General features: G+C 47.1%; 1 protein-coding gene across 2 annotated transcripts in view; it reads left to right on the forward strand.

The window, feature by feature from the left end:
• The first annotated feature begins 2,713 nt into the window (after nt 1–2,713).
• STAT1 (signal transducer and activator of transcription 1) overlaps nt 2,714–20,745 on the forward strand; it is a 45,225-nt gene continuing 27,193 nt past the window's right edge. Inside the window, exons 1-9 of one of the 2 annotated variants that reach the window (XM_054970522.1) lie at nt 2,714–2,767; nt 4,963–5,091; nt 7,795–7,939; nt 9,531–9,629; nt 10,183–10,272; nt 11,398–11,476; nt 13,594–13,685; nt 13,898–14,049; nt 16,326–16,484. In XM_054970522.1, coding sequence (XP_054826497.1) covers nt 4,964–5,091; nt 7,795–7,939; nt 9,531–9,629; nt 10,183–10,272; nt 11,398–11,476; nt 13,594–13,685; nt 13,898–14,049; nt 16,326–16,484 — 944 coding nt within the window. In that variant the 5' untranslated portion in view covers nt 2,714–2,767; nt 4,963. The other variant, XM_054970521.1, reaches the window with a different exon arrangement.

Genomic DNA, 20,745 nt, shown 5'->3' on the forward strand with positions numbered 1-20,745 from the left:
AATGCACTCAGGGCCAGTTTTATCCAACTGACAGGTAATGTTGTATATTTTGTCAATTCTTCTGATCCCAGAAGGCTCCAAGGAAGGGTACAGCCCTAAAAAATATACAACCAAAAACCCGGCTGCAGAAGGACAAGGAAACTGCTGACCCAGCAGGTGAGGGTGGGGGGAAATCCTTCAAAACTTGCCAAAAGCTTGGAAAAATGAATTTTTTTTTCACCTGGCATCTAAAAAGCCACAGTGTAGGGGCCATGTTGAAAGATATGGGGATTTCCTCCCCCCCCCCACAAATGAGGCACCACAGTAGAGAAGTGGGTCACTTAAAACAGAATCTCTGCTTATAATTTTATATAACAACAACATTTGATTTATACACCGCCCTTCAGGACAACTTAATGCCCACTCAGAGCGGTTTACAAAGTATGTTATTATTATCCCCACAACAAACACCCTCTGAGGTGGGTGGGGCTGAGAGAGCTCCCAGAAGCTGTGAGTGAGCCAAGGTCACCCAGTTGGCTTCAAATGGAGGAGTGGAGAATCAAACCTGGCTCTCCAGATTAGAGTCCTGCTCTCTTAATCACTACACCAAACTGTTGGGGCAGGTTCATGTGGGACAATCTTAAAAATACTCTAGCGCCAGGTCATTTTCAGCCCAAGAGCTAATACTTTTACATTGAAATCCTAAGCAGAGTTACTCCAGTCTGAGCCCATTTAAATCTATGGGTTTAGACTGTTTAGGATTTCACTGTTAAGTGTGTCTGGAAACTAAATGGAAGCCAGAGACCTCCTTTGAGTGATGCTCCTGGTGGCTTCCAGGTCTCATCATAACTGCTTTATGGACTGACTTCAATTCTGAACAGTCTTCAAGGGCTGTCACCCATAATGCCCTTTGCAGTAATCTAACCAGCATGTTATGGGGGTAAACATAACCCACTCATTTCGATGGAATTTCAAATAGGGATCCATCAGGTTGCAACTCTGATTGGAAATAGGTGTTCTTTAAATCAATGGCATAGGCAATATTTATAATTCAGCCATGGGTATGTTTAGGTGGATGGCCTACAGCGTATGTATAGCTGTACAACAGGTCAGAATCCCATTCGCATTAGCATTTCAGCAACAGTCTAAAAGCGCTTTCCTAAGCAGAGATTCTCTCTTCTAAGCCCAGTGACTTCAATGGGTTTAGAAGGGTGTAGCTCTTTTCAGGATTGTACTGTCAGATGGACTTACTTAGAAAAGTTTTCCAGAAGGAGTAGTTACTATGATGGTTAAGAATGGTGCATTGCTTGATTTCTCAAAAAGAGTCCAGTAGCACCTTTAAGACTACTGGACTCTTTTTGATTTTGCTACTACAGACTAACAAGGCTAACTCCTCTGGATGCTTGATTTCTGGTGCTCTATATTCATTCATTTATATATTTTGTGTTCTTTATTTATTTTGATCTGGGCAATCCAGGTTGGATACCTCACTCTGCCTTGGAGGTATGCGCCAGTCGCATGTTCTCAGTCTAACCTACCTCACAGGGCTGTTGTGAGGATAAATTGGAGGGAACAACAATGTCTGGCGCACCCCCTAGAGAGAGTAGGGTTGCTAACTTCCAGGTGGGAACTGGAGATTTCCCAGAATTACAGTTGGTCTCCAGACAACAAAGATCAGTTCTCCTGGAGAAAATGGCTGCTTTAGAGGGTAGACTCTGTGGCATTACAACTCTTTTGAGGTCCCTCCCCCCTCAAACCCCCTCCTCCCCACGCTCCACCCCCAAATCTCCAGGAATTTCCCAACCGGGAGCAGGCAACCGTTGGAACAGCTGGGATTAAAATGTCTTAAATAAATAACCCTAACCAGTCCTTTAGGGAGAAAAGCAAATTCAAAGGGCCTTGAAGAAATAAAATGGAATTATAGCCTCAGGGTGGAAATGCAATTACATTTGGGATTAGATTACATTTTGGGAGTAGGATGAGACAAGAAAACTACCATGCATACCCTATACATTTTAAACATATAATGTCACAAATCCATGAAGATAGATCAAGATTGGCAGCCACGTTAGTCTGTCTGTAGCAGTAGAAAAGAGCAAGAGACCAGTAGCACCTATAAGGCCGACAAAATTTGTGGTAGGGCGTGAGCTTTCGTGAGTCACAGCTCACTTCTTCATATACCGATAGATCAAGACGGGTAGCCTTGTTAGTCTGTCTGCTGCAATAGGAAAGAACAAGAGTCCAGTAGCACATGCAAGACTAACAAAATTTGTGATAGCTGAAAAAGTGAGATATCTGAAGTGAGCTGTGACTCTCAAAAGCTCACACCCTACCATTAATTTTGTTAGTCTTATCGGTGCTTACTGGACTCTTGCTTTTTTCTAATGTCCCACTTGGTTTTTTTTAATTTCTCAGAGTGCCCCTGAACTCTCTCCCCTTTCAGTCAAACTTTATTTTTTTACTCCGGAGGTTGGAAAAAAAGACTTTCCACTGGAAATGTTAAACAACAAAGCATTTTTTAAATAAAAAAACCACAAAGTAAACCGCAAGGAGACGGCTTTAGCGGGGGGAGTGGAGACGACTGAAAGGAACAGCCGCAGAGCGCCGAGGCCTCGCGGCCTGATTGGCTGCTCGCGGCAGGGTGGGGAGGGGTTCCTCGCCGTCGCTCCGCTGATTGGCTGCCTCGGTCGGGGCTGCGTGTTATTTTCGAATCCGCGTCACTTTCGTTTTCAGAGAAGCGGCGGACCGGCGAGAGAACTTGCCCGGGGTGGTTTGCAGGCGCCGGCAGGTAAAGGCAGACGCCCGCGTCGCCGGGTATTTGACAGCAGTCGAAAGCGGCGAGAGTGGGGATCGGGGCTGCGTAGAAGGGCGGCCATGGGCACGGTCGGCGCGTTTACTCACGAGTAAGCCCTTGCAATGTTCGCCTTGCCGCCCAGGAAAGATGGCGAGCTCAGTTTTGTGTTCTGTTTAAATGCGGAGGCGATGGAGGAGAAGGTGCAATAAAATAAAATAATAGGAAGAGCAGATCGGTGAGGAAAAGAAAGGTCGTGGGTGGTTCGCACGAGGGCCAGGGGACCTGGCGAAACCCCTTCTTCCCTGCCCTCCTGTGTACCGACGCCTGCAGACCCGGGTGTGCGAAACTCATAATAATAGCATACTTTGTAAACCGCTCTGAGTGGGCATTAAGTTGTCCTGAAAGGCGGTATATAAATCGAATGTTGTTATGCTGGCGTCCTGCAGTGCGCGCTTATTTAGGGAGTTTTACTCTAGACTGCACGCTGTCATCGGGTTGCCCGCGGCTTTGTCTGTTTAAGTTAAGGTTCGCAAAAGGTGCTCAGAGCGTTCTCTGATGCATGTGGATCTAGGATTTGCTTGGGAATTTCCTCTTGGGCCGGATCGGGTATCGTGTCATGATTTTTCACTTCCTGGATTTTCTTGGACAACAGGGTAGGTGAGTGACTAGGATGATGTGATAGTCAACAAGTCTTGGATGCAGCTCCGGTCAGTTTGCTTTGGACCAGATGACTGAGCCTAGTAGAAGTTAAACCCTGTGAGCCCCTTTTTGAGTTCAGTGTGGCTCCCTTGACCGTGCGTTTTAACTTTGGTGTGGAGTTCGTGGATCATAACAATGGACTAGAAGAGAAGGCGTGGTTGTGGACTCCGGTTAGATACATGGAAATGGTTGTACATTTGGGGATTAACCCCACTAAAGGCAGATCTGTTTTGCAAATAACTGTCCTAAAACGTCACCTGTCTGGTCACTCATTTAAGTCCACCCTCCCGCCCGGTAGTGGTTAACGACTTCTTGCAAACGTGTCCTTTGAATGAATTGCAAAATCTTTTTTTTCCTGGCACAGAGCTTGGGCTTGTTTCGTTTTCCTTTCAAGGGCAGAGCAATCCAATTCTGTTTACAGAGTGTAGGTATGAGATAGGAGTAGTTAAAACTCCAGTAATTCTGTGTGTGTGTAAAAACCATGTAATTTCAAGAGGACACATTTAGAGTCTGAATTTTCCTTTCTCACATGCTCCAAGAGGAAGTGTGGCCTTTTTGGTTAGCTAGTTGACTTGAGTCTTTTATTTGGTGCTTGACTGCAGAAGTTCTTTTTATTGGATATCGTGCCCAACTAATTCTTCCTCTTTCCCTAGTTAGTGATGACTCTGATTTACTGACCAAAACTGTGGTTAGCTCTCTCTAAAAAGCTGACTGTGCTGTGGAGTAACCATAACACCTACTGAAACTAACTTGATAGTAACTTGGGTTTCGTAAAGCCAGCCTGCACAGAGACTGTGAGCAGAGTGGAGGCATGGGGGTGTTCCATACACTGCTTCTATTCCTGCCCCTCCATTGTTTCAGTACGAAGCGACAACTTGGAGATATTTTCCTGCCCCCTTTTTCTGCTAGCTGTTAACTTTAAGAAGCCTGTAAAGTGCGGCCCCTCCATTCAGATCAATTGTAGGTGGAACTTCTACACAGCAGCTCTGTCTGGAGTCACCCCTCCATTTTCCCTTTATAAGGATTTTTTTTTCTGCTCCCGTCTTACAGGAGAAAGTCCAGGGAGCCCTATGAGTTGTATTCCAGAGCACAATGTCAAGTGAAGGCCCCTCACCAAAGGGAGGCATGTTGTCCCCAGGCAATTCCCTGGGGGAGACGGCCCTATTATCGCTGATCTAGAAAGAGGGGGGGTTATTTATTTATTTGATTTATTCACAGCCTTTGTACTCCGCCTTTCTACTCTTATCTGGGCTGTCACGGCATGTAACAAATTAACATAAAAAGCATAAAAACCAACATAAAAACCACATCATTAAAACGGCTGAAACCAAAGCTAAAATATATATACAAAAACATTAAAACAACAATAAAAACATTAGACAGGAAGGAGTTGGTTGGTGATAAAGCCTGCCGGTTTTCTGTCTATCCTCCTTTTCCTGAAGTGTGGCAATGAGCGTGAGGTGCTCATCTAATGCATTTTGATTCCACAGGATGAGTCAGTGGTACAAACTGCAGCAACTGGATTCCAAATTCCTGGAACAGGTGCATCAGCTCTACGATGACAGCTTTCCCATGGAAATCCGGCAGTATCTGGCATCGTGGCTGGAAAGCCAAGACTGGTGAGAGGCTAACTTGGATCCTGTATCTGTTAAAGACGTTGTTCAGGAAAGGAGCAATCACAGTCCAGAGGCCCTCCCTTCCAGCCCACCTCTTGCTCCAGTGCCCGCCCTCCTGTCGCTCCATAGGCAGAACCCGTTCAGAAGGGCATTTGTACCCACCGGATAAGGTTATTGTTAAAGTCTGAATGTAGTTTTCATGGTGTACATGCACATGAGCACTCCTGAAACTGCCTTATACTGAATCAGACCATGTTGGTCCATAAAAGTCAGTATTGTCTACTCAGACTGGCTGTGGCACTCCAGGGTCTCAGGTTGAGGTCTTTCGCATCCCCTGCTGGCTGATCCTTTTTTAAACTAGAGATGCTTTGGAACATTCTGCATGCCAAACGGATGTTCTACCCCTAAGCCATGGCTGTTTGTTGTGTGTGACGTATCACTGCATTCTTCTCCAATCTTGCAATTCTGCTTCATTGCACTTAATGCTATAATCCGCTTTGTGTCTTGGGAAGAAAGATGAGTTATAAAGATAGTAAATAAATTCCTTCCTTCCCCACCCCACATGCTTCTGACACTGTGTTCTGCTCCTGCGACCACATCAAGTTCAGCTGCTGCTGCAACCACTCACAATGGTGCGGTCCAGGTCTGGAAATGTGAAAATGCAGAAAGGGAACTGAAAAGTATACAATATTTACTTTGCTAGCAAGCTTTATTTACTTAAGCACATAAAGGCTTCATTCATAACTTTGCTGGCATATATTCTTATAGTAGTTGGCATATTTTAAAAAAAAACCTTTCGTTTTGTTCCAACAGAACTGCAGATATTTTCAGTACTCAAGTGAGCTACAAGTGCTGGCTCTTTTACTGCTTAAATACATACATTTTAATTGTTGTCATATGAGAAATAGGAAGGGAATAAAAGTGAAACTTTAAAAAAAAATCAAAAAGAGTCCAGTAGCACCTTTAAGACTAACCAATTTTATCGTAGCATAAGCTTTCGAGAATCACAGTTCTCTTCGTCAGATGCATCTTTTTGATGCTTCTTTTTGATTTTGCTACTACAGTCTAACATGGCTAACATGGATTTTAAAAAAAATTGTCCTTAGAAACGGACTGCATGCAATTACAGTATTAAGGACTCTGTGCAGATTCAGATATTGAGTTAATGTTGAAATATTACCAACACGCAACCCATTCTATCAATTGCCCATAAATTAGTCGCATTTAAACAATAAGCATATCCTTGGAGATATGTTGTATGCATCTGCAGGGCATGTTAGAATTATCATGGTATACTGTAACAGCACAGTAATCTCTAGAGAGTTGCCTGCCAGTGGTTTCATGGGATCCATTTGATCATAGGAATACGCTTGGCTTGCAACCTCCTGATATTTTGTGATTGACCCCTGTATCCCACGGTAGCCCTTTTGCAGTGGTGCCCATTCCCCAGTCTCAAAATTCCAAAATTGCCTACCAGCTCAGCAAGATTAGGAACTCCTGCAATACAGTTTCTTATCCTTATACTGCACAATTTGTGGGAAGTATTTTGAGTGAGCAAAACCTTGTTTTCCAAAGGAATTCACACATTGCAGAAGAGGAAATATTTCATAGGGTTTTTTTTTCTCCTAGTGTTCCCCAAATTCCTTTGGAAGTATTTATTTAAAGTACCTTCTAGACCAACTATAAAAAATGCTCAAGGTGGTATATTTTTTTAAATCAAATTCTTTATTGCTATTCGGCCGAAGCCATAAGCCATACAAACACCAACAAAATATAAACTGTACACTTGAACATACCCAGTTCACAAGACACAACTCAACATTATCACTTTAACTATCTAATGAAAATCTTGTTTCTTTATTCAAGGTGGTATATAATAACATCAGTAAACAATTTAATAACACCGTTTAGAAGGGAACATGGTTAATGAAAATTGAAACTGAAAAATAATCCTTGGGGAGAAAACGCCTCTCTTGCCAATTTCCTCCCCTATAATTTCACATTTCACGGCCTTCTGCCAGCTGTTGTGCCACATAAACAGGGCGCTGATGGGTTCAGTGGGATGAAGAAGTTATCTGTTGTAGACCAGAAGGCACTGGCGTTTTGGCATGGGTACTCCCTGAAACGAAAACACGATAGGCATAGTACCATATGGTTTTCTATGTTTACTCTCAAACTGCAAAAGCTTGGCATTGCAGTGGACTCCCTACTCCTATGTGATGAATTACATATCTTAAGAACAATTAAACTAAGACTTATGGAACATGAACTCCCAAGAGATGTCCCCCCTACATCCCCCTGTCTGTTCTGCAGCCAACTTAGGCATATACCAAAGGCAAGGAATGATGCCGCATTATTTCTCAGCTCTGGACATCCCATCTCAGCGCCAAATATTTACTTTGGCAAGTTTAAACGCCTTTCCATCAACAGTGCTCTCTGGCAGGTTTAGGCAAGTACCCCTTCAAAACAGGATATGTCCTTGCGAATTAGGAGTCCTCGACTCATTGTCCCACGTTATTCTAGAATGCCTTCTTTTTGGACTGTTACGCAAACAATTTTTAACAGAACACCTTCAGTATAATAATGTTATTAAAGGAGGAATTTTAGTTTACCTTTTAGAAGATCGTAACCCTTGTGAAAACCGGCTTAGACAGCCGAAACATAAAAGCAAAGAGAAACGTGCCTTCCGACGCTCTTGTTTCCTAGGGAACATGCTGCCAGTGACATTTCGCTAGCCACCTTGCTTTTCCAGAACCTTCTGTCGCAACTTGATGATCAGTACAGCCGCTTCACTCAAGAGAACAACTTCCTCCTGCAGCACAACATAAGGAAGAGCAAGCGCAACTTGCAGGTGCGTCCGTGTTTCACAGCTCTTCTCACAGCTGTCTGGAAGTCCCCTTTGCTCACTCCGTGGCACCAGAGAGATGCAGCCCAGGAAGAGTGGCCTGCGTGCTGGAGATTTAAAGGGCCGGTCTGTGCTGTGAGGCCCAAGGGTGTAAGGGAAGCCTTGGGATTCATCTTCGTTAAAAGCTTACCTGGGTCAATACGTATACAGGGGAATCTAAGGGCCAAGCTACAAGTGATGAATGACACTTGAATGGCAAGTGTATTCCTCCCTGTTCGCTTGCCCTCTACTTGCTCTCCACTCAATCCACTTGCCGTTCAAGTGTCATTCGTCACTCGCAGCTTGGCCCTGAGTTTTTTTCAGTAGCGGGCCACATGATCAGAAATCCATGTGTGTGCTCTGCCACATGCATTTTTTTATTAGTAATGGTGAAGCATAGCCTTTTAGCTAGTAAAATACACATTTTGGAGTAATACAAAAAGTAGTGCAAGAAACTGTTTAATCTACTTGATTTGTATAAAACGGTACAGTTACAGGCCTGGCGCTAGTCGCTGATCAGTTTTGCTCAATTCAGCGGCAGTACTGGTATTTAATAGACCAAACGCGAGAACTGGGGAATACTCAGTCACTGTGCATCTCAGTTCTGACAGCACGTTTGCATCGCTGATGTCAGTTACACAGTGGTAGCTGCAGGCCTGTAGTTAGGCCTTAATGGCCCACGAGTTCATTTGTGCTAGCTAATTGGTGGCGGGGAGTGCCCTCAAGTCATAGCTGACTTACGGCAACCCCTGTTTTCATGGCAAGGGGCTCACCGAGGTGGTTTGCCATTGCCTGCCTCTGCACCCCTCTTCTTCACTGGAGGCCTCCCATCCTGTTACTAACCAAGGTCGACCCTACTTAGCTTCTGAGATCTGACGAGGTCACCTGGGCTATCCAGGTCAGGGTGCCAGGTAATTAAGTAAACTTTTTTTTTTTTGCTAAACATTTGGGGTGGACTGCATTTTACCCATGGGCTGCGTGTTGGATGCCCATGATACAAATGAATGTTTACGAGTACTGCCTGGTAGATGCCGGTACGTATGACTCCTGTGTAAAATCAGATCATCAACTACTGCCAGCAGATCTTCCCATTCATAATAATTGATGGGGCCATTACCCAGGATTTCCTGATGCAGATGTAACACTCGGGATCTCCGTCCCACGGCAGCTGCAGAAATGCTTGCTGGCACAGCTTGTGTGTTGGTTCCCAGCCAGCAGCAAGCTGGTTCTGCGTGAGATCTATGATCTGGCTTATCGCTTGCTAGTTCCGTGATCAGGCGTCCCGTGCTAGAGCACGGGAAGCAAACGAAACACGAGGTGCCCAAATCCACAGTGACGTGGTGGGGGTAGGTTCGAAGACAGGCAGGCTTTTCTCACCTTTGCTGCGTTCCCAGGTGAACGTGTGAATAGGCCGGGCCTTTTAGAGGAGGGCGATGGAGCAGCATGCCTGCCTTGCAGATGCAGAGGTCGGGCGGTGCAGCACTGCTGGTGGTTTCCCTGTTGATAGAACTTTGGCACTGGAGATCGACTCTTGCAACGTTCTGTTCCTTTGCTGCAGAATATCTTTGAGGAAGATCCCATGTACATGGCGATGATGATCTCCAGGTGCCTGTGTGAAGAGAGGAAAATCCTCTCTGCTGCCGAGCAGGTAGATAAGGTAAGGTTCTTCCCGGATCTGGAGAGGGCCGCAGCTTCACAGGGGAAGGCACATCGTGAAGTTCTACAGGTTCAGCCATACAGGCCAAACCTGACTGATTCATGCAGTGGTTCAGGTATACTTTTCCAGATAAGAGCAGCAGCGAGAGCAGAAAGGCTAAAAATGAAACCTGCAAAGTTTTATTCAGCAGGTTTGGCTTTAGGGAGCGCATGGGGAGGGGGAGGCTTTTCAGACGGGCCTGGGCCCTGGCTAAATGTGTGTTGGCTTAAGATCAACACTGCTTTGTCATGGAAACCCGCAAGCAGAGTGACCTCGGGCCAGTGGCACGCTCTCGGCCTGCTCTAAGAACAAAAGAAGAGCCCTGCTGGATGAGACCCATGGTCCATCCTGTCTCACACAGTGGCCAAACAGTTGCCCAGCAGGGCATTGAGGCCTTCCCAGATGTTGCCTCCTGGCACGGTGATGCAGATGTTGACTCTTCGGTGCGGCTGTACAGGATGCAGCAGGCAGCGTGCATTATTTTAGAGGGCTGATGTTCTCTTTCAAATTCCAGATGCAAGTGGGGAATGTGCAGAATGCCGAAATGCTGGTTAGGCAGAAAGAGCTGGACGTAAAAGTCAAAAGCGTGAAGGACAGCGTCATTGTAAGTAAAAATCCAGTCTCTTAATTGTCACTTTTTGCCTTCCTGTTGTCTTGGGGAAGTGTCTTAGTGTGTATGTTATTATAGTATGCCGGAGAAGAATATGTGTGGGGTTTTTTTGGCTGTCTTTGGCCAAGGATCAGCTACCCACAAGGAGTGCACACATCATTGGGCTGCTCAAGCCATTATTGAAATGTTATTTTTTTTTAATGAATACTTTTTATTTTATTGATAAGTTTAAAATCCCAATAAAAAGGAAAGAAAAAAGAGAAAAAGAAAAGAACAAAAATTAAAGAAAAAGATACATATTTCCATTCCATTTTTCTTTACGACGCCTGTCATATCTTTACAAACATTATACTTGTAGTTCTGTTACTTCCAAAATTTACTTTTTCAATATTGCCCCCCTTCTGTTTAGTTTCCTCAAATTTATCTTCTTAGAAATCAAATCCACAAATCATCAGTTCGTTTTTTTTCATCTCACGCAGAAAGTCAATAAGGGGTTTCTCCATCGTTGAAATGATCCGAGGAGCACAGCGTGTGGCCTGCGCATGGCCGGGGTTATGATCTTGCTCGTGGGGCACCTGAAAAGTAGCTGTTGGTCGGGGAAAACCTGGCATGCTATACAGGCACTGATTTATTTTAAAAAACGTGCTTTAAGCATCACAGCTGTACCAGACAAAGGTGTTCCCGGCTTGTGTGGGGATTGGCTGATACCTCCCCGTACCTGCTTTCCCGAATCTGAACTTCGCTCAGTGAGCAAAGTCATGGTTTTATTGTAAATTTGTGATGGTAGCCAGGACGAAATGATGCTTAACGCTATCCATAATTAACATCTGCATTGAGCCGCTAAATAACATCACAGAGGTGGACTTTCCCACTCCCTGCTAGTGTAGCCTGAAATTTTGTTCCTGGAGTCAGTGGACCCTCCGCAACAGCATAGGGGGCAAAGTGGGAGGAGGGAAATGGTTGGCAATCACGGCCCCCTCTTCCACGAATGGAAATGCCATTCGTTTGGTGGAACTGCGGTGCTGGATATAGGCCAGCAGGGACAGCAGGGTTATCTCCGCAAATTCGTCCGTCTGCCCTGCCAGCTTGGGATGTTCAACGTGGCCATTGCTTTTCCAGGAAATAGAGCAGTTCATCAAGAACTTGGAGGATGTTCAAGACGAATATGACTTCAAATTCAAAACCTTGCAAGTTAGAGGTGAGTTCAGCCTTGGCAGTTCCGGCCAAATTACTCCTGCAGGGACATGAGATCAATTCCAGAATGCAACGTTTGGGGCATTCCAGAGCTCACTCCTGCCCTTGCGAAGGGACTTTCCATCTCTCTGGTCCTTGGTCAAATTTCCTTCCGATTATTAAAAATTTGTGAGCACTTCTTCTTTCCGCTGAGCAGAAATTATATCCTCTGGGAAAGCAGAACTGCTGAAGGCCGGTACGATTTTGCTGGTTATTTCTACTTTTTTTTAGGAAATAATAGTCATAACGATATAATACCCTTCTATACAGATTAATGCCCACTCAGAGCAGTGAACAAAGTCAGCGTTGTTATCAGTGCAGCTGGGGCTAAGAGGAGTGCCTTGTCCAAGGCCACCTGCAAAGCTCATGACTGTAGTGGGAGTCGAACCGGCAGAGTGCTGATTCGCAACCCAACCACTTAACCACTGTGCTACAGCACGGCGGGATATAATTCTCCATTCTGTTTTTATTCTCCCCTCCTTTTCCCTTTCAGGCCTTACTGCCCTTCCATACATCTGAATTAACATTTCTAGGCCCTCGGGGCTTTTCATGTTTCCTTCTCATCGTCTGCCCTTGCCTCAGAATCAGAGCTAATGGCAGAGGTGCTTTTGACTGGCAGGCAGATGAATCAAGCTCTGCCAAGTCATCGCAGATCCCCTTAAAGCATTCCAGAAATGATTATTTTGAGTTATTCAGGAAGGATGATTTTGAACTAGAAATCTCGAGGCAGTCTCAACATTATAACATATGTCATCTACAATTATCCAAGGCCTTAAGATGATATGTTGGTAGATAATAAATGCATAAAATACTAGATCCAGTCCACTCCAAAGAAAGCTGTGGGTCTAAGGTATCCATATTTATATTTTTATCCCACCCTCTTGCAACAAGTTCAAAACAGCCTGCATCCTTATAACAGTCCTGGGAGGTAGGGCTGTGGGTTAAGGATGCCACCCGATAGGTTTCCTAGCAGAGGGAGTGTTTGAACCAAAGTCCCTGCAATTTTAAGTACAACCCGACCTTTTACCAGTGATTGGGGGAGGGGGTTAAAAAACGGGAGGGGGCAGTACTCATATTTTTATTAAAAATATTTTTTTAATTTATTAGTACAAAACAATCAATGCTGGCAACAAAAATACTATTGGCAAATCTCTAGGTAGGCTCTACGTAAAAGGTCTCCAAGCACCTCTGCTCCATCAGTAATGGCAGTAAACCTGGTGGAAGCGCAGCGGGGTGGGATTTGCTTCTCCCATCCACGTCCCTTTTAGCAAGTTCCCTTTTCTCTCCACTTCTGCATATTATCTCTTTCAAGAAGGGTTTGAGGAACATACCAAACAGCGGCACCCAGATCGTTTATTCTCTTGGAGGATATGTCTAGGCAGGGCTCATTTCGAGGGGGAACGCGCAGGAACACAGTTCCGGCAGTTCTCCAAAGGGGTCACATGTCAAGTGGCCCCGCCTACCTGACTTTCAGCCATTTTGGGCTTGTTTCAGCCTGGATTGGATGGGTGCCGGGTGGGGGAACACTCCCCTGCCCAGCACTGACCCGATCTGGGCCATTTTTGCCCCAAAAGGGCCCAAAATGGCCACTTTCGGTAATTAAGGGCCCCTTTTTGCCATTTTGAGCCCATTTTCGGCTTTGAATGGCCAGAATTGGGTCCAAAACAGCCAGGATAGGTGAGGTCAGGGGTGTGGCATATACAAATCAGCTATGCTAATGACATTTCTAGTGATGTCAAGGGGCGTGGCATATGCTAATCAGTTATGCTAATGAGTTGCTCTAGCTCTTTTTGTACGAAATGACCGCTGTGTCTAGGTATGCAGTTATGTTAAGAACGCCATTACCCAGGAAGTTGGGCTTGAAACCTTCCTCTAGCACCCACTTCTGCCTTTTTGAAGTGCTGTTGGGTGTCAATGCAGCTTCCTCCCCCCCCCCCGACCTTTCCAGCTGCTGAGGGGTGTGGATTTTTTCTCTCTCTTGGTCTTTGAAGCTCTGCAAATTTCTTCTCCAGTCCCTGTCTTGAAATCCAGGTCTGCTTGGGATGGAGTGGGACACGGTATTTTCTGCTCTGTCTCTTCCAGAACACGAGGCTAACAACATGACTCAGGATGAGAGCATCAAGGAGAAAATGCAGCTCCATACGATGTATTTGCAACTTGACGTCATGAGACAGGTGATGCTTTGATGTGATTGTGGATTGTGGCTGCACATCGGCGGGTGCTTTCTTTGGTTTGAATTGGCAGCTTAGCATGTTGCTTTCCCTGACTCTGTCGCTTCCTGTGCTGACGGGTTCTTCCTTTTTAATAAAAAGGCCTCATGTTGCAAGATTTGTAATTTCAAGTGTCTCCAAGGGCAAACAGAGTTTTGGACTCTTGTTCTTTTTAGGATGTGGTACGCAAGATCACGTCCTTGTTGAACGTCACAGAACATACGCAGAACGCTTTGATTATGGAGGACCTGGTTGAGTGGAAGCGTCGGCAACAGATTGCTTGCATTGGAGGGCCACCCAACGCGTGCCTGGACCAGCTGCAGAGTTGGTAGGTCTCTAAACTCTGAGATTTGAGAGAGTCCTGGGAAAAGCATCAGTTGAAAAATGTGTTTGAGAATTTTTTTTCAAACTGTGGTTGTTATTTTTTCCTAGCAGGTTATTTGTATCAGTCATTCGGGAGGTGTATATCCTCATGGCAAGCTGTCTTTAAAAATGTTTTCTATTTTATTTTCAAAACAACAACAAAAATTGGCGATGGAGCATACAATCAGTGTAAATTTAACAACTTAATATACCATATACTCCCCTATCTCTAAAGGAGGGGTCCTCAGCCTTTTTGAGTCGGCTGACAACTTTGGAATTCTGACTCGAGTGTGGTGGTTGCAGCCACAAAATGGCTGCCACAGAAGGCAGAGCCATCCACAAAATGGCCACCTCAGTTTACCTCCAATCACATAGGGAAGGTCATGCTGTGGTGGCAGCTACTGCCAAAGCAAATTTTAAAAATTCACTCAGCTGATCAGAAGCCTTGCTGGTCAAAAGTCCCACTTGGCCCTGCCCACTTTCTGAAAAACTCTTGGTGGATACCAGGAAAGGTGTTGGCAGCTGCCATGACGCCCATGGGCTCCATTTTGAAGACCTCTGATACAGAGAGTTTTCCAGTGCCTTCAAGAAAACAAACGGCTTAATACCAGTTTGTTTTTTCAATGTAAATGACTGAATCGTGTTAGAAAATGTCAGTGGAGCCATTTTGCTTTGGCTTGTGTATTTTGAGGCACACTGGGAGAGAGGGATCCAGTCTGTAGGAAGGAAAAGGGGGTGCCTTTTTCTGCCTGAGTGTTTCCACAGCTTTAAGTTTTTGTACAAAAACTGAAAACATGCCCTTAATACCAAAGGGTCACCAGGTGTCTCTCACATTCCCTCAAAGAGGTAAAGACTCATCTGTGGTTCTCTGAAGTTACTGTACTCAAGGTGTGTGAGTCTGTTGGCTCCTTCTCTGTCACATGGAATATTCACTGATCTTTTGGACAGCTGGAGCCCCCATTCCCTTCGTTGGGTAAAAGTCATGTGCCTGGTACACTCATTGCATGGTGACAGCTGCTTTCCTTGGCTAGTGGAGAACAGGGCTGTGCGCTTCGGTATTCGCTTCAGGTAAAGATACCCGAAGCGGAGCTGATCCGGAAAGATTCTGGATATCCGAAGCTGGCCCGATTCGGAAATTCCGAATCAAAGCTTTCTGAAGCTTTTGGAAAGCTTCAGGGCTGAGTTTAAAGGGCATCATCCCACCCCCACCTATCTTGTTGGTGGCAGCCGCCTGAGCCTGCAGGGCGTTGGGGAACGCCAGAGCTGCCTCCTCCGGCCCTTCCTACGCCCCCTCCTGCACACCCCTAGTGGAGAACAGTAGATCCCTTGGCCGAAGCCACTGATGGGGCATTTGTCTCTCTCCTTAAAGCATCTTTGCTTCATAGACAAGAAGGATGGCTGTTCTTGTGCAAATAAACAGCATTTTGTCCTTCCAGTTTTGTCAGGGTGTCTGTCAGTACTCAAATGAAGTGCACTTGGTGGGCGTAGTTGGCATTTGAGAACACAAAGCCCTGCAGGAGGTGCTAATAGTGAATCCTGTTTCTGCCCTTTGTAGTTCAGGCATCTCGCTGTATCCTTCACTTTATTATTTGGGAGGGGGGGCAGTTTTCTAATCAGAATTAAGAAATGCCCTGATGTTCGTAGAGAAAAATTGAAAATGTGAGAAACTAGTATGATAATTGAGAAGGTTTGACTGTCCTGTTCTCCCCAAAACATAATCTTCTGTTTTTCTGCCAATTGTACACAGAAAATCTGGCATGTGTGGGGAGGGGCGGGGACAGCTTGTAACAAAACCGAAGTGACTATATTTTGTTTGTTGCCGTATTACTCTTTAAAGATGAAAAGAAAGCACCTCTGAAGACTCAACTTTTTTGTACAGAGCATGTATGCAACTGCGTTTTCTTAATGCCAGGTTAATAAGATCCTGCCATCCCAAGCTATCCCGATCCCAGAAGCTAAACGTGGTCAGCCCTGGTTAGTACTTGAATGGGAGACCACCAAGGAAGTCCAGAGTAACTGGGCAGAGGCGAGCAATATTAAATCGCCTCCAAACATCTCTTGCCTTGAAAACCCAGCAGGGGTTGCCATAAGTGAGCTACGACTTGACAGCACTTACACACGTGTGCGGACCCAGGAGGGTGTGGCCATGCTTGGTATGACACTCGTAGTCTGCTAGTGTCCGTGCTTGCCCCCTCAGTCAGGAGCATAACCATGTTAAGAGCCACACCTTTGCAATGGCAGGTTTACCACCATAGCCGAGAGCCTTCAGCAGGTTCGCCAGCAGCTAAAAAAACTAGATGAGCTGGAGCAGAAGTTCACCTACGAGGCCGACCCCCTCACGCAGCACAAAAAGACCCTTCACGATCGGACCCTGGGCCTCTTCAAACAAATCATCCAGTGGTAAGTAATGTGTATCTTGCTCGCGCCTACTGACTGGCAGGTCTTCAGCTTGTAGTGGTCGGTTTCAGGAAGGGACAGCCCAACACAGGATCATAAGGAGTGACTGGTTCTGCTGGCAAATGCACTAGAATCATGCCCAGCTAGAAGGATCCGAAAAGTTGGACTGATAGTGGGTTGGGCCAACAGGATGCATGCACATTTAAACCCCCTAGGTGCTGCTGGGCCAACAGGATGCATGCACACTTAAACTCCCTAGGTGCTGCTGGGTCAACAGGATGCATGCACATTTAAACTCCCTGGGTGCTGCTGGGCCAACAGGATGTATGCACATTTAAACTCCCTGGGTGTTGCTGGGCCAACAGGATGCATGCACATTTAAACTCCCTGGGTGTTGCTGGGCCAGCAGGATGCATGCACATTAAAACTCCCTGGGTGCTGCTGGGCCAACAGGATGTATGCACATTTAAACTCCCTGGGTGCTGCTGGGCCAACAGGATGCATGCACATTTAAACTCCCTGGGTGCTGCTGGGCCAACAGGATGCATGCACATTTAAACTCCCTGGGTGCTGCTGGGCCAACAGGATGCATGCACATTAAAACTCCCTGGGTGCTGCTGGGCCAACAGGATGCATGCACATTAAAACTCCCTGGGTGTTGCTGGGCCAGCAGGATGCATGCACATTAAAACTCCCTGGGTGCTGCTGGGCCAACAGGATGCATGCACATTTAAACTCCCTGGGTGCTGCTGGGCCAACAGGATGCATGCACATTTAAACTCCCTGGGTGTTGCTGGGCCAGCAGGATGCATGCACATTAAAACTCCCTGGGTGCTGCTGGGCCAACAGGATGCATGCACATTTAAACTCCCTGGGTGCTGCTGGGCCAACAGGATGCATGCACACTTAAACTCCCTAGGTGCTGCTGGGTCAACAGGATGCATGCACATTTAAACTCCCTGGGTGCTGCTGGGCCAACAGGATGTATGCACATTTAAACTCCCTGGGTGTTGCTGGGCCAACAGGATGCATGCACATTTAAACTCCCTGGGTGTTGCTGGGCCAGCAGGATGCATGCACATTAAAACTCCCTGGGTGCTGCTGGGCCAACAGGATGCATGCACATTTAAACTCCCTGGGTGCTGCTGGGCCAACAGGATGCATGCACATTTAAACTCCCTGGGTGTTGCTGGGCCAGCAGGATGCATGCACATTAAAACTCCCTGGGTGCTGCTGGGCCAACAGGATGCATGCACATTTAAACTCCCTGGGTGTTGCTGGGCCAACAGGATGCATGCACATTTAAACTCCCTGGGTGCTGCTGGGCCAACAGGATGCATGCACATTTAAACTCCCTGGGTGTTGCTGGGCCAGCAGGATGCATGCACATTAAAACTCCCTGGGTGCTGCTGGGCCAACAGGATGCATGCACATTTAAACTCCCTGGGTGCTGCTGGGCCAACAGGATGTATGCACATTTAAACTCCCTGGGTGTTGCTGGGCCAGCAGGATGCATGCACATTAAAACTCCCTAGGTGCTGCTGGGTCAACAGGATGCATGCACATTTAAACTCCCTGGGTGCTGCTGGGCCAACAGGATGTATGCACATTTAAACTCCCTGGGTGTTGCTGGGCCAACAGGATGCATGCACATTTAAACTCCCTGGGTGTTGCTGGGCCAGCAGGATGCATGCACATTAAAACTCCCTGGGTGCTGCTGGGCCAACAGGATGCATGCACATTTAAACTCCCTGGGTGCTGCTGGGCCAACAGGATGCATGCACATTAAAACTCCCTGGGTGTTGCTGGGCCAGCAGGATGCATGCACATTAAAACTCCCTGGGTGCTGCTGGGCCAACAGGATGCATGCACATTTAAACTCCCTGGGTGCTGCTGGGCCAACAGGATGCATGCACATTTAAACTCCCTGGGTGTTGCTGGGCCAGCAGGATGCATGCACATTAAAACTCCCTAGGTGCTGCTGGGTCAACAGGATGCATGCACATTTAAACTCCCTGGGTGCTGCTGGGCCAACAGGATGTATGCACATTTAAACTCCCTGGGTGTTGCTGGGCCAACAGGATGCATGCACATTTAAACTCCCTGGGTGTTGCTGGGCCAGCAGGATGCATGCACATTAAAACTCCCTGGGTGCTGCTGGGCCAACAGGATGCATGCACATTTAAACTCCCTGGGTGCTGCTGGGCCAACAGGATGCATGCACATTAAAACTCCCTGGGTGTTGCTGGGCCAGCAGGATGCATGCACATTAAAACTCCCTGGGTGCTGCTGGGCCAACAGGATGCATGCACATTTAAACTCCCTGGGTGTTGCTGGGCCAACAGGATGCATGCACATTTAAACTCCCTGGGTGCTGCTGGGCCAACAGGATGCATGCACATTTAAACTCCCTGGGTGTTGCTGGGCCAGCAGGATGCATGCACATTAAAACTCCCTGGGTGCTGCTGGGCCAACAGGATGCATGCACATTTAAACTCCCTGGGTGCTGCTGGGCCAACAGGATGCATGCACACTTAAACTCCCTAGGTGCTGCTGGGTCAACAGGATGCATGCACATTTAAACTCCCTGGGTGCTGCTGGGCCAACAGGATGTATGCACATTTAAACTCCCTGGGTGTTGCTGGGCCAACAGGATGCATGCACATTTAAACTCCCTGGGTGTTGCTGGGCCAGCAGGATGCATGCACATTAAAACTCCCTGGGTGCTGCTGGGCCAACAGGATGTATGCACATTTAAACTCCCTGGGTGCTGCTGGGCCAACAGGATGCATGCACATTTAAACTCCCTGGGTGCTGCTGGGCCAACAGGATGCATGCACATTAAAACTCCCTGGGTGCTGCTGGGCCAACAGGATGCATGCACATTTAAACTCCCTGGGTGTTGCTGGGCCAGCAGGATGCATGCACATTAAAACTCCCTGGGTGCTGCTGGGCCAACAGGATGCATGCACATTTAAACTCCCTGGGTGTTGCTGGGCCAGCAGGATGCATGCACATTTAAACTCCCTGGGTGCTGCTGGGCCAACAGGATGCATGCACATTTAAACTCCCTGGGTGTTGCTGGGCCAGCAGGATGCATGCACATTAAAACTCCCTGGGTGCTGCTGGGCCAACAGGATGCATGCACATTTAAACTCCCTGGGTGTTGCTGGGCCAGCAGGATGCATGCACATTAAAACTCCCTGGGTGCTGCTGGGCCAACAGGATGTATGCACATTTAAACTCCCTGGGTGCTGCTGGGACAACAGGATGCATGCACATTTAAACTCCCTGGGTGTTGCTGGGCCAACAGGATGCATGCACATTTAAACTCCCTGGGTGTTGCTGGGCCAGCAGGATGCATGCACATTAAAACTCCCTGGGTGCTGCTGGGCCAACAGGATGTATGCACATTTAAACTCCCTAGGTGCTGCTGGGTCAACAGGATGTATGCACATTTAAACTCCCTGGGTGCTGCTGGGCCAACAGGATGCATGCACATTTAAACTCCCTGGGTGTTGCTGGGCCAGCAGGATGTATGCACATTTAAACTCCCTAGGTGCTGCTGGGTCAACAGGATGTATGCACATTTAAACTCCCTGGGTGTTGCTGGGCCAGCAGGATGCATGCACATTAAAACTCCCTGGGTGCTGCTGGGCCAACAGGATGTATGCACATTTAAACTCCCTAGGTGCTGCTGGGCCAACAGGATGCCTGCACATTTAAACTCCCTGGGTGCTGCTGGGCCAACAGGATGCATGCACATTTAAACTCCCTGGGTGTTGCTGGGCCAGCAGGATGCATGCACATTAAAACTCCCTGGGTGCTGCTGGGCCAACAGGATGCATGCACATTTAAACTCCCTAGGTGCTGCTGGGCCAACAGGATGCATGCACATTTAAACTCCCTGGGTGTTGCTGGGCCAACAGGATGCATGCACATTTAAACTCCCTGGGTGTTGCTGGGCCAGCAGGATGCATGCACATTAAAACTCCCTGGGTGCTGCTGGGCCAACAGGATGCATGCACATTTAAACTCCCTGGGTGTTGCTGGGCCAGCAGGATGCATGCACATTTAAACTCCCTGGGTGCTGCTGGGCCAACAGGATGCATGCACATTTAAACTCCCTGGGTGTTGCTGGGCCAGCAGGATGCATGCACATTAAAACTCCCTGGGTGCTGCTGGGCCAACAGGATGCATGCACATTTAAACTCCCTGGGTGTTGCTGGGCCAGCAGGATGCATGCACATTAAAACTCCCTGGG

This window comes from Eublepharis macularius, chromosome 2 (genome assembly GCF_028583425.1).
Source record: "Eublepharis macularius isolate TG4126 chromosome 2, MPM_Emac_v1.0, whole genome shotgun sequence".
Lineage (NCBI taxonomy): Eukaryota > Metazoa > Chordata > Lepidosauria > Squamata > Eublepharidae > Eublepharis > Eublepharis macularius.